This window comes from Cheilinus undulatus, linkage group 2 (genome assembly GCF_018320785.1).
Source record: "Cheilinus undulatus linkage group 2, ASM1832078v1, whole genome shotgun sequence".
Taxonomy (NCBI): domain Eukaryota; kingdom Metazoa; phylum Chordata; class Actinopteri; order Labriformes; family Labridae; genus Cheilinus; species Cheilinus undulatus.
In genome coordinates this window covers 22541477-22555720 of record NC_054866.1, presented here as the reverse complement: position 1 = coordinate 22555720, position 14244 = coordinate 22541477, and the positions used below count along the sequence as shown (strand labels likewise).

Below are 14244 nucleotides of genomic sequence, written 5' to 3'. Positions count from 1 at the left end.
ATTGACAAAAAACCACAAAACTGTTCTCCTCTTGTTGAATGCACAGTAATCTAGTTATTCTTGCTTGAATCAGCTCCACCATGTGAAGTTTGAATGTCTGTGAGGAGCTATGAAACGGTTCATATCCCACAGTGTAAATGATCGACTGTCTACTCTTTGGTTAAACTCTGTATGCAGATGATACACTGATTTATGTATGAATACAGTAGTTAATCAGTCTGTAACAATCATGAGGAATTCTGCTTGCACATCTCGGATTTGTCTCTTTCAAACTAATGTAGCTGATAATATGTTTCTTCTTACCTCTAACCATCTCACCCCTCTCTGTCTTTGGCTGTCATTTTGTCTGCAGGATCATCGTCAACTTGTTTACTCGTTCTGATCGAGATCCACCTCACACCATGACCACAAAATCCACCAGTCTGGTTCTGGGTGGAAAGGCCTCCTCCTCCCCCCTCCTGTCGTCTCCACCCTGTCAGCGCCTCGTCACCAAAGATGGACACTGTGCTCTCCAGCCTCCCCTGTACCCTTCGGGGTCATGGCGGGGAGCTCTGGGCAAGGCGTGGTTGCTGGCCTTGCAGGACCTGTGGGGTCTGTTGGTGGGTCTGCGGTGGCGGTGGGTCCTCTTGGCCTTCTGTGCATCCTTCCTGGCACACTGGCTGCTCTTTGCCTGCCTCTGGTACCTGCTGGCCCACCTGAATGGAGACCTAGCGGTGCAGGACCATGATTCCCCCCCACAAGGACATGTGGTGTGTGTGAAGCACATCACCAGTTTCACAGCAGCCTTCTCCTTCTCCCTGGAAACCCAACTGACAATTGGGTATGGCACCATGTTCCCCAGTGGAGACTGTCCCAGTGCCATCGCCCTGTTGGCTGTGCAGATGCTGCTTGGGCTCATGCTGGAGGCTTTCATCACAGGTACCACACTCCTGCTGTTTGAAACTATCTACTGTCTGCATCATCTCTGAGGTCTGGAATCTATTTTAATGTGTTATGCATACATTTGAGCAAAACTAACATTTAGATGACAAACAACCTACATTATACACATAAGTTTCACATGATCACAATATTTAAGCATCCCTCCCTTGGCATGATGTCACAGGAACAGGGCTGGCATATCATTCTGTGTATAGACTCAGACAGAATAAATGCAGCAATCAGGATGTGTCACACTGAACCATAAAAAATACATGCAAGACTCTGAGGCAGCTGGTACATTCAAAATCTGTTTCATAAGAAAAAAATGAACAGGTGTATGAAAAGGTATCCAAATGAGAAGCTAAAGTCTAGGCCTGCAGCCTTTTGCAGCAAAGCCCAATCAGTTGGTTTGAATTGCATGCTGTCTCAAACTTGTGACAAACTTGGCACATCATCAATTTAATGATTTTAGCCTAAAGTGGTCATCAGACTCAAGAAGGGTTCATGTCACCCAGGTCTAACCCCATGCAGAAAGTTTTTTAATCATCTTGGAATCATCATAGATTTTCTGTTGTGAAAATCTGTCTTGTCCTTCTAGGACATACAACTTTTATAAACTTTAATGTAGCATGTAGCACTGCACAGAAAACAAACTCTGCTGAAATTCAAGAGTATAATGGATTACACTGTGAGGATCTGTGAAGCCATTGTCTTTTGTTGTTTTGTTGTGTTTTATTTTGCTCTGTAAAAGTGTTAGCCAAAACCCAAAATACAAACATATCAGAGTTGTGTAGCCTGCAACAACAGAACAGCAGAACAATGGCCAACAAAGGTGAAAAAGTCAAATAGCACATAACAGACTGATGACATTATTAATGAGGATTTACAGGCACAACATGTGCAGGTTTTGAGCCGTAGCTTAGACTGTGGAGAGTTTTGACCTTTAGTTTTGGTGCTGCAGGTTGTTAAGAACTGGATTCAGAGTGCACTATCTTCACTGCTTACGTTACAGAGCAGAGCAATGAGACCTGGCAGTGAACATGGATGTTAATAGATGTAGGGATGTCTGGAATATGGAACTTTTGAAAGTGTACCATTTTTAATACCTGATTTGTTTTACAAGTCATTTTACAATAAGATATGCAGACCTCTTTTTCATTTCCAAAGCTTAATATGTTTTTCACAGTAGCAGAATATTTGAGGTCCCATCTGGAAATGACTTAGATTGAGAACACTAAAAGAGGTGTGGTATGGATAGTCTGATAGTAAAAATTATTACTCTAATAGTTTCAGTGTGGTGGGGTAGATCAAGGGGGGAAGCCTTTGCCTCCCTTGAAATCTGATTGGCCACCCTGAGTGCCAGGTGTCACCCCAAAATCCTCAGCAGTAAGAAAGAAACTCAAACAGCATTACCAGGAGAGATGGTTACAGCTGGCACTTTGCCATCAGTCGCAGTGAGTGTGTTTACCAACTAAAATTATGCGCGCAAACATATTAGTTTGACTGAAATCAGACTGTGTAATTTCTCTGATGTGGTTAATAGGTGAAGATGAGAGGAGAGAGTTTGCTCATACCCTGAGACAACATGAAACACATGGACACACAGAGAATCACCATTAAAGGGGAGCAAACCTGTAGACGTGACCTAAGCCATGGCATCCTGAGCTTGCTGGAGGGTTTAAATATCCCACCTACAAGATTCATTTGGTCCCCCAAGAGTGGTGTGGCCGCAGACTGTAAATTTCTGACAATGCCTCTGGCAGACCATTCATGTGAGATGCCGTCTCTGTCAGAACTGGACTTCATGCTAAAACTTTCAGATTAAAATCAGGTTAAACTTCCTTTTAGGGTTAAGATAAGGGTTAGGGTGCCGAAAGTTAAAAGTTAGAAACCTGACCTGCAAAATCTGATTACAAAATGTTTAATAAAGCCGAGTAAATAGTGTGCTAACTGGAAAAAAGAATGTCCTCCAAGAAAACATTCCAACACAGCAAACATGGCTTAGAAGCTACACAGATAAAATACAGTGGATAAATTATCTGCGTAGCTATGTTAGCTTTTGCTATGTTTGTTAAAGCTAATGTTGCTAAAGCTAACTCCGCTACATTGACTGATGTAGTGACTATAATTGCATAACGAGCTATGTTTGCTTTGGCTGAAGCTAACGAAGCTAAAGTGACCCACCATTCATCTAACTACTTCTTAAACAGGTTGATACACAATTTAATCCTGGATTAGACATCTAACCTTTTTCTCTGTTTAAACAAAAGAAAAAAGAAAAAATACTGCAAATTACAGTACTTCCGTTTTGACAGAGAAAGTGTCTCACTTGAACGGTGTGTGGCCATCAGAGATGTAAAGATCAGCAGCCAGACTGACTTGGATCTCCCAGGAGATTGAAAACTTTGCTGTGGAGAGATGTGTCCAACAAGACTCAGCCCTTGAAAAGAAGCTGGATGATATTTGGCAGAATAACAACAATCTAAACCTCTATCCAGGAGCTTTTTTCCTCTGCTTCAGGGTAATTCTGGAGAAAGGTTACCCCTCAAGCATATTGCACGTCTAGATCCAGCTCTGTGCTATTAGAGTTAAAATACTTGTAAAACTGCTGACAGGTGGTATCAGCACAGCAGTACACCATGCCCACATTCTCTGGTGATTGGGAATACAATTTAACCCCCAAAATATAATTTTTATAATCAGTTAGTTTATGATGATTATTATTTAAATATAAAAGGGGATATAAACTGTTTTTTCATCATCAATCATATGCAATCATTAGAGTGTTAGATGAATTATCTATTTTAAATACAGGTATTTTTTAGATGGAGTGATTATGGTTTGCTGTATTAGTTGACAAATGATAGTGGAAAAAGGTCTACATAAATTAGGTGAAATGTACATTTTGTGTTATTTCCTTTTTTAAGATATCCCAACACCATAAATGTACTTCTATTTGAAATGGCTATCTACCATAACAGAGTTTGTAATTTAGCAGTCAAAATGACCTCTCATAGTCTTTCTAGTAGGTTCGGAATTCTGGCCTTTCCAGTTTTAAGGATTAAAAATACAATTGAAAGGATTTTTGAATTGTTAATTAAAGATTTGTAAGGGGGAATTTACTTCCAGAGGCACAGTTGTAGAAAAGTAAGCAGTCATTGTTAAGCACCACACCTGACTGCAGATCAGCTGAAAGAAAAGTCCCGTTACATTAGCCACATCTGAACTTGGGGCAGTTATTGAGCATATTCCTGAAACAATATGTAGTACTGAGATACTTTGTACTTAAAGGTCAGGATTTGGACTCAATATTGATCAACAACACCACCTAATACCCTTGTACAAAGGTGTTCAGCTGATAAAGTGTTCTGAGGGTTACATTTTCTTTGTCTTACCATTCAGGTGCCTTTGTAGCCAAAATTGCCCGTCCTCAGAAGCGTGCAGGAGCGATCCAGTTCAGCCCCCAGGCTGTGGTGGGAAAACACCAGGGCCAGGCGTGCCTCATGATACGAGCCACTAACTTGCTGCAGCGGCCCCTGGTGGACGTGAAGGTGAGTGCGGTGCTCTACGAGGAGCATGAAGGCCAGGCCCTACACCAGACCTCTCTGGATTTCTACCTGGATCATCTTGGCCAGCAGCCCTGTCCTTTCTTCATCTTCCCACTCACCTTTTATCATCCACTGGATCGCCGGAGCCCCTTGTACCCCGCCCTGTGTGAGGGCATGTCCAACCACTTTGAGCTGGTGGTCTTCCTGTCCGCCCTGCAGGAGGGAACTGGAGACTCGTGCCAGAAGAGGACATCCTACCTGCGCCAGGAGATCCAGTTTGACCGCCGCTTTGTTCCCGCCCTGGGGCTGGACGCTCGGGGCAGATACATAGTGAGCACTCAGCATTTTGAAACGGCCCACTCAAAGGAACCTCTGAGCAAGGACTGTGTGGTACAGATCAACGGGGACGGCAGTGAACGCATGGAGTAGGGATGCAGGAGTTTCCTCAGAGAAGGCTTAAAAGAGATGACTGTGCAGGGAAATCTAATCAGTTAGAGTCCCTGTAAAACAAATAAGTGTATGATCCCACATTGGCTTCCATATCCATCCAAATATCCAGTTTTGATGAGTGGAAATTGATCAAGTGTTAATTAAAAAATGTGTTTAATTACTTTAGCTATCGGTCCAGTGGTTATGCAAATATGAAAAAAACAGCCTGATTAGTACTTCTGATTTGAATGTGCAGACCCTACATAGTTGCCTGATGAACAACTCCAAAGAAACTAGATGTCACTGTATTACTGATTTCAACATCTCTGATGTGTTAAAGTCAAACAGCAGGGATCTCTGTGTTTTATGATAGTAGCTAGCTGCTTTCACCCTGTTGGCTTTAATTTAATGCTAAAAATCTAATTGCGATTGTCAGTGTCAAAGTTGTGCCAGTACTATTAGTAACTACAGCAACTTGATCCACTCAGTTTCAGCTGCTTTGTTGAGTTACTGTTTGAGGCCTGGAAAACCAAACATAGGCGTACAAGCGCTAAGAGCCAAACTTCAGGCCTAAGAAATAAGAACTGGTGAACGAGTGTCAGTCTGTTACTTTCACAAGCTCTACTGACTTCTCTACCTTCTTTAGCCTGATGGATAAACAAAATAAACTGCAGTCAGCATATGTTGAATTTTATTTTGTGGGAAATGCATTAGTTAACTGGCCTCTTTGAAAACGAATGCACAGATTGAAAAGATTTGATGAGTAGGTGGTTGCAAACCTTACCTTAAAGTTAGTAAAGAAGCTTTAATATGGTGGCTGCCATATTGGAGATGCTGACTACCTTTCTTTAGAGGCCATCAGTCAACTCAGCCACACCACTGAGCCCAATAAAATCATGATAAAATCAATACAGTCACGGGCGTAGCAAGGGGGGGAAAGGGTACTAATTATCCGGGCCCACAGTAGGAGGGGCCCTTTAGAAGCCTACAATGAAAAGAGTGTTTTTATTTATTTTTTCCTAGAAACTAGTGTCAGTATTAATAATACTGGGGTGCCTCTGCTCCTCTCTTAATAATGTCCAAATGGTGTGGTCCAGCACTTTGAAATAATGGAAGTAAATTAAGTTTAAAAATGTTGCTCATACATGAAGAAATTATGGTTCAAAAATATATTAATATGCATAGATATTTGTAAAACTTATGCAACATTTGTTGCTTGGCAAGCCGGTTAAGGGGGCCCTGTATAATATTCTTTCTGGGGGCCCAAAATCCCTTGCCACGCCCCTGAATACAGGTGCCATTAAAACAAAAGGATGAGCTATAGAGTAAGGCTGTCGATTTTTTCCATTATTTGGTAGGTTTAAAAATTAAATGTTTTTAAAGTGCTGTTATTTTGATAACTGATTATCAAAAAAATTAAAACACTTCAGCCATATTTTTTAACCAAAATATTATGATGACAATCAAAAGCAAGGGATTGCTCAACATTGGATCCCAATAGATTCTGTGTTTGTTTGTTGTTGTTGTTGTTGTTGTTGTTGTTGTTTGTAATGTTATCAAACAGGTATCCACACTGTTTGATGTTTATTAGAATAATAATTAAGTTTAAAATTCTGGTATCATGACAATCCTACTAGACCAATGCTGTTATTCATACCAGGCTGTAAACATGTATATTTCTACAGTGAAACTAGACATTTTTACATGGGGCTTTATGGGGATTGACTCACTGCAGGATACAGTCTCCAGTGGACACAAGAGGAATAGCAGTTTTTGACTCTTTAGTAATGTCTTTTTGCTGCTTAACGCAGACTCCTCATCAGGGCTGGTAGTAGTACAGATCAGGCTTAAAACACAGAGGCGATCAAAACATTGGTTTTATTGATTTTACCATACTCATATTGATTCAGCTATAAAGATCATGTTTGACATTTTTGCCATTAGAGTCTGGAATGCATGCATGCTAACATTTGGTAGATTGCTTAATCCTAAAAATGTGTAAGTGGTGGAATTATTGACTGACATATGCATCACATCTGATGCAGTCCTTTGGATAATATTCACTAATGATGTGAAAAATGGGATTTGTTGTAATAATGTCAAATATGGTTCAAAATTTTAGCCAAGAATCCTATCAAAACGGGAAAACCTGCTGTCATCATATTTGTATCAAAATGAGGTGATGATTGTCCTTTGTTACACATCTATTAAGTATACTGAGCTCATTTTTGAGTTGACAAGCCTCAGCTCAGCTCACAGAAACTGAAAATGAAGTGAATGCTTGTGATAAAGTTGTTTAAAGAGCAATAAGTTAGGGACTCAAAGCAGTGATCCTTTTGTCATCTCTATCAAAGGGCATTCATGTTCCTGATCAGTTTGTGAACTAACAAACAGAGTTGAAGAATCGAAGTGTAAATAAGCAAGACAAAGCTGGCAATCACAGAAAACTCCAACGGGAGCTCTCAATAGGCAGAATTTAAAAAAGCAGCCATGTTCATGTGATGTCAAACTAAAATGTTATGCTGTGCTTTTATATTTTGGTTTGTTATAGAAGCATTCAGACTCTGACAAGGCTTTATTGAATTGTTTCCTGATTTAAAACTGATAATCAAGTCTGTTGATGGTGAAAATCCAGATAGAGATCAGACCATGTTTCATCTTAAAACATGTTTAAAGGTCACATATTATACAATACACTGCTTTCCACATTATTAAGCAAATGACATTTTTCTCTTATTTTCCTAAATATTAATGCAAGTCATCTGCCTCCCACCCTCATAGATCTTTAGCTTGAGGATGCTCCAAAGGTTCTCAACAGGGTTGAGGTCAGGAGAGGATGGGGGCCACACCATGAGTTTCTCTCCTTTTATGCCCATAGCAGCCAATGACACAGAGGAATTCTTTGCAGCATGAGATGGAGCATTGTCATGCATGAAGAAAATTTTGCTACAGAAGAAACTGCTCTTCTTTATTTACCATGGAAGAAAGCGGTCAGTCAGAATCTCTATAGACTTTGCCGAGGTCATTTTCACACCTTCAGGGACCCTAAAGGGGCCTACCAGCTCTCTCCTCATGAATCTGGTCCAAAACATGATTCCGCCCCCTCCTTGCTGACGTCACAGTCTTGTTGGGACGTGGTGGCCATCCACCAACCATCCACTACTCCTCCATCTGGACCATCCAGGGTTGCACAGCACTCATCAGTCAACAAGACTGTTTGAAAATGAGTCTTCATGTGTTTCTGGGCCCACCTCAACAATTTTCTGCTTGTGAGCATTGGCTCGGGTAGCCGAATAGTAGATTTATGCACAACTGCAAGCCTCTGGAGGATCCTACACCTTGAGGTTGGTGGGACTCCAGAGGCACCAGCAGCTTCAAATACCTGTTTGCTGCTTTGTTATGGTATTTTAGCATCTGCTCTCTTAATCTGATGAATTTGTCGATCAGAAACCTTCCTCATTATGACTTTATCTGCATAAACCCATCTGTGCTCTGAATCAGCCACAAACTTCTTCACAGTACAATGATCATGATTAAGTTTTCATGAAATATCTAATGTTTTCATTTCTTGTCCAAGGCATTACACTATTTGACACTTGTCGGCAGCAGAGAGCTCCTTTTTCTTTCCCATATTGCTGAAACCTGTGGCCTGCTTAATAATGTGGACCATGTGGAAAAGTGCATTTTGAGGTTTTTATTTTTTAGAAAATGATGGTTATCATTATGAAGTTTGTTCAAAAGCATTTGAATTATGCTCTAATGGCTGATGACTTGAAAAATACTCTGACTGTCATTTGCATTAATATTTAGGAAAATAAGAGAAAAATGTCATTTGCTTAATTATGTGGAAAGCAGTGTACACACTTTTTCAGTCTGTTCTCACAAAAATATGTGCCCCTGTCCTGTGCACAATCCCCCAGAGAATCGGAACAACAACCTAAAAATGCCCTTTCTGTTTTTGTCCTGGATTACCCAGTGTAATCAATAACTAAATGGTGCCTGAAAGCTCATTTTTAGAGCTGATTTGGCAGTAGCTAACAGGTTATCAAACCTGTTTTTTGACTTAAAAAGTGGTCTGATCTGTCTCTGGATTCTCAGCGTTCATTAAGTATGTCGTTGCTTTTAATTTAAGAAGCAACCAAATTAAGACAATTGTCATAATCTTGACAATTATTCAAAAATGATCTGAAATAAAACAGTCTGGCTTAAGAACATTTGAGTTTCCCACCCTGCATATGGTGTCACAAGAACATGGCCGCCATGGGAATACGGTCCATCATAGAAAACGTCACCAGGAGCTGGTCAATCACAGAAAGCAACAGCCGGTGTCAGAGTTGAGCTGCTACATTTATTCAATGGAACAAAGACTGTATTAATGACAGTAGACTGAGATGCTCTAAATGGATCAGTAGTGCTCGCTGATTGATTTGATCGATGAATTTATTTGAAAATCAATACTTGAATCAGTATGAAAGCAGAAATCTATGTTTTATTTTTTAATTTGTACCATAATAAATATTTCTAGCTGAGCAGCGAGAAATAGAAGTTTTAGGAACAGTTTTTATGTGGAGTCTTCTCTAATTGTAATGATGTTGATATGAAGAGAATCACTGTGTTAAACAAATCATGTTTCTTCAGACAAACAGAGGAAATGTTTCACTAAATGTGATTTTTAATGGTGAGATGTCTCACATGTTTAGAGCCTTTGTACAGTGTACATTACATTAAATAAATATTTTCTAAACAAGCTGAAACATGGACTCTGTGCACTGAACATCATATTATTACTACAGAAGAGTGCTGCTCTCTGCTGGTGAAGGGTGGTAATACTCATGCAAACTTTGAACACAGGCTTTTATGTTCGACTTTTAGAACCAAAGATCAAATTATTCATCTTCCTTTGAAAGACATGTACTGTGCATTCAGGAAGTATTTAGACCCCCTCATTTTTTTCACAATTCTGTTGTAGCAGTCTGATGCTATAGTCGAAAAAAATCATTTTTATTCTCACTAAGCTACACTCAGTATAACTTAGTATTAACTCGGTATTTAGTTGAAGTCCCTTTGGCAGCAATTACAGCCTAGAGTCTCTCTGAATATGGCGCAGCAAGCTTTGCAAACCTGGATTGTGGAATTTTCTGCCATTCTTCTTTGCAGATCCTCTCATGTTCAGTCACGGAGGATGAGATTGTTGGCTGGGCCACCCTAGGACATTTACAGAGTTGTCCCTAGTCACTACTGTGTTGTCTTGGGCCGTGTGGTTAGGGTCATTGTCATGTCACAAGGTCAACCTCTGGCCCAGTCTGAGGTCCTGAGTGCTGCAGGAAAGGTTTTCATTGAGGATATCTCTGTACTTTACTCCATTCAACTTTCCCTCGACTCTATCTAGTCTCCCAGCCCCTGCAGCTGAAAAACACACCAACAACATGATGCTGCCACCACCATGCTTCACTGTTGGGATGGTATTGGACATATATAAAACTCAGAAAAGCCCTTTCTATTTTACTCCTGGATTAACAAGTGTAGAAAATAATTAGTGTCTCATTTTGAGTGCTGATTTGTTGGTAGCCAACAGATGTTTTTTGACTTAAAATGGACTTTACGAGTCTTCCAGTCCCTGCTGCTGAAAAATATCCCCACAGTATGATGCTGCCACCACCATGCTTCACTGCTGGGATAGTGTTGAAAGGGTGATGAGTACGCCTGGTTTCCTCCTAACATTTAGAACTGAGGCTGGTTTCATCAGACCAGGGAATCTTGTTTCTCTCAATCTAAACACTTCAAAAATTTGACTTCAGACATCTTCTTTTTCACATGTACATTAATGATAATTAATAATAATCCAAACATGCATGAATGCATGTCTATCTAGGGTTTATTAACAGTAGGTGTTTTACCAGTAATCCCACTATCATATATAAAACAACAGATTCAGTATTTTTTAACATCAGTTTATTTGTTCTTTATTGCAATCCAGTTTCCAACATTTCCATCCTTACAGGGTTTATAACAACACAATATCTTTACAAGTGCCCAAAAATATATCTCCATGACTTTTTAATATATTTGGCAACTTATAAGTCTTTGCTAAAACAAATAACAATATAAACTATTTTATTTATGAAAAAATACATTGTCCATTTCCACAACAAATACCAAAGAGGTTATGTTTTATACATACAGTAGTTTTGTTATATGACACCTGGAACATGCTACAACTTAAATACATGAAAACACTGAGTAAATAAAGAACTGCACTTTACAATAAGAACTGATCCAGAGCCAGAGATCATCAGCTTTTTTAAACTGTTTTCAGGTTGTCCAACAGTCGTCTAAAGGGTTAATTATACATTATTTTAGCACAGTTTCTCCTTTGCACACTTTACATAGCTTTAGATTTGTAATTCTGTTTTTATGTGTTATTTTATTAAATAATGAATGAACCCTCAAAGGACTCTGCAGCTTCCATGCCGACAGACTGATCCTGGCAGCGATCAGGCGTAGGATGGATCACGTTCAGGACATGAAAATGTCATCTTTACACATTTATTTCAGGTTTAATGTAACATAGATGTGTGCATATTTGTGGCACTGTCCTTCTAACATTTATTACATTGCACAATAACAACAAGAAAATAAAACGAGCACCCACAGTGACCGTAAAGTTTTCAAACTCTGAGTCTTCAGACTCACACAGAGCTGTTGACTGTCAACCTCTGGTTCTCTGAAAATAAAATGCTACATGTTACAGTTCAGGTCAATTCTGGATGTCAACCCTGGAAATGTGAATCTCTCACACATGTTTAACAGCTCCTTCACTAAAGTGTGGCAGATTTGACCACATATTTGTGTCAGGTTTAGTGAGAGATGGTGGTTTGGGTCAATATAAGAGAATGAAATTAAGTTTTCAGGACTTAAACTTGGGCCTAGTTGTATAAATCTGCTAATCGCTAATGGTCAGATCAAGGTTACTGGATCAAATCTTAAAATTCTTTTGTTCAAAACAAAAAAGGGCTATCAAGTCAGATTGTGTTTGCATTTTTTTATGGATTAATTTCTCTCCTGCAACCCTGTCATGGAATAGAGCTTTCATAAAACTTATGTACGTTTCTATGCTATATGTTATCAGAATAACAGAGATTGTGGGATCAAAAAGTATCACAGTATTGAACAATCAGGATCCATATGTAACATTTAGAAAAATGGAGCCCGGGGTATCAGAGTTAAAGTCCTGTGATCAACTTGATCATCCAAACCAACCTGCTGAACTGAAAGATTTTGTTGCTCTTTTTTCTACGTTTCACAATAATATAAAAAAAAAATCTGTGCATAATGAGAAAATGTATAAACTCAAACATGACTAGTTCAGAGTCACAGATATTTAACTGGAGTTAATACAGGACAGATCCACACACTTTGTTTATGAATGAGTGAATATCTGAATTAAAGGGGCAATCCACTGAATTCAAACACTGTCACAAATAAATGTATGGTAAATTAAGGCTTGTAATTTTAATGCGCCCATTTAAACAAGCAAAAAAAAATTCTTCTAGTTTTGTTAATTAATTAATTAGAAGTTTAGGTAAAGGACTAGATTAGAAATGAAAATCCATTTTGTCTTTAACTTACAACTTAGTAAAATGCAGAAAAGTGGCCTGTGCTCCCTGAGCTCCTGTAGATACAAAAAAGTTGACAACATGGGCTTAATGCAAATAAATGAGGATTTATCCAAATAAAACCCATCTTGTAGAACTTCTTGAAAAGTAATAACATCAACAGGGATTAAACATGATGTAAAATAATGTCAGATTTCAATTTACATCCATCAACACTAAATCAGTGGATTGCTCCTTTAAGAGATATAATACATACACTCATAGAGGTGAACATCAGGCTCTACAAAATAAAGTTCAACTGTCACAGTGTGTAACCCTTCAAAATAAAGTGTCTGCTGTTTAAAGTAAATATTAGAACAAAGCTGAGCATAGATGAAGTGTTGATCTTTGAAATGATGTCAAAAAGACACAAATTCATGCGTGGTTACATCACATTTAAGATCAATATCAGGCCTGTAGAAAAGAGACGTCCACGGCACAAACAAGAGCAGTAAAGATATGGGCATCTGTATTGATAAGCAATAGACGATTATGAAAGCAGATATTACCGACTTGGATTTGCTGTGGGACTTTTTCAAGAAGTTTTCCAGAGAGATGATCAGAGATTCTCTCAGTCGAAAATATGTCTACCACACATAGCATTTCAGTCTCTGTGGCCTGATTCACTAAAGAACTGTGCAGCTTTTGCAACCTCTAGTTCTGTGTAAATGTGTCAAAAACACTTTCTGATTCCCAAAATACACAAAAGCCGTAATGCTCCCCAAACTTTGCTGCAGAGCAAACCGTGTCTGTGCAGTGGTGCTGTATTTAAATGATCTATAATGCAATCATTTGGGGAAGTTAGCCCCTTTCTATGTAAATTAGCCTCATCATAAAAAGCGTCCATCCACAAACACTCAGTGAGCTGGAAATGAGTGGTAACTGTCTTGCAGTATTTGGACAAGATTTCATGCACAAACTTTCTAGTGATCAGGAAAACACTTCCATTTCTGTATGACTTAAAAATTAATGATCTGTGACTAAAGTCTGTAAATGACTTTGTTATTACTGTTATTAATCATCAGTCTGAGCCTGTCAGCAGGTCCACTTTATGCAGACAAAACTGAGCTCCATCAGCATGAGAGCTCAGTTCTGTGCAGATTAAATGCACAGATAGCTTGTCTCCACATTCAGACACAAAACAAGAACAAACTGCATAGAGCACCACAACTTTATGGGTGTGTTTGTGTCTGAATATCATTAGAGCTATATGTGATTAAGACATGAGACAGAGCAGAAAGGAGTAAATCATGCACAAATTTTGAAGCTATTAGCAGCCACAAACAATTCTTTGGCTACGTTCACACTGCAGTTAAACGTGACCTGAATCTGATTTTTTTGCTCACATGTGACTTGTTTCTGATTTTTTTTCTGACAGTGTGAACAGTGCAAGTCACATTGAATCTGAACTTTTCGAATCAGAATCAGGCCACTTTCATGTGTGGTTCTAAATCAGATATGTATCTGATCTTTTGGAAGTTGACTGCAGTGTGAACAGGAAAACAAAAAAAATCTGATCTGAGAAAAAATAAGAATTGAGCATTAAGGCCTGCAATGTGAACGTAGCCATTGTGAATCAGACCCACAGTGTTCACTGCACAATCCACCTAAGATCTAAAAAAAGACAACAATAAACCCATAGTTTTATCTTTATAGTTCCTGTTCTTAAAACATGCCTGCTCTGTCCAAAA

At 39.0% G+C, this 14244-nt stretch overlaps 1 protein-coding gene across 1 annotated transcript; it reads left to right on the top strand.

Annotated features, from left to right (window-relative positions):
- Positions 1-401: 401 nt before the first annotated feature.
- Positions 402-4898, top strand: kcnj13 (potassium inwardly rectifying channel subfamily J member 13). The gene is made up of 2 exons (XM_041812876.1): positions 402-918; positions 4324-4898. Exons 1-2 carry the CDS (start codon positions 402-404, stop codon positions 4896-4898), a joined length of 1092 nt encoding a protein of 363 aa, XP_041668810.1.
- The last annotated feature ends 9346 nt before the right edge of the window (positions 4899-14244 follow it).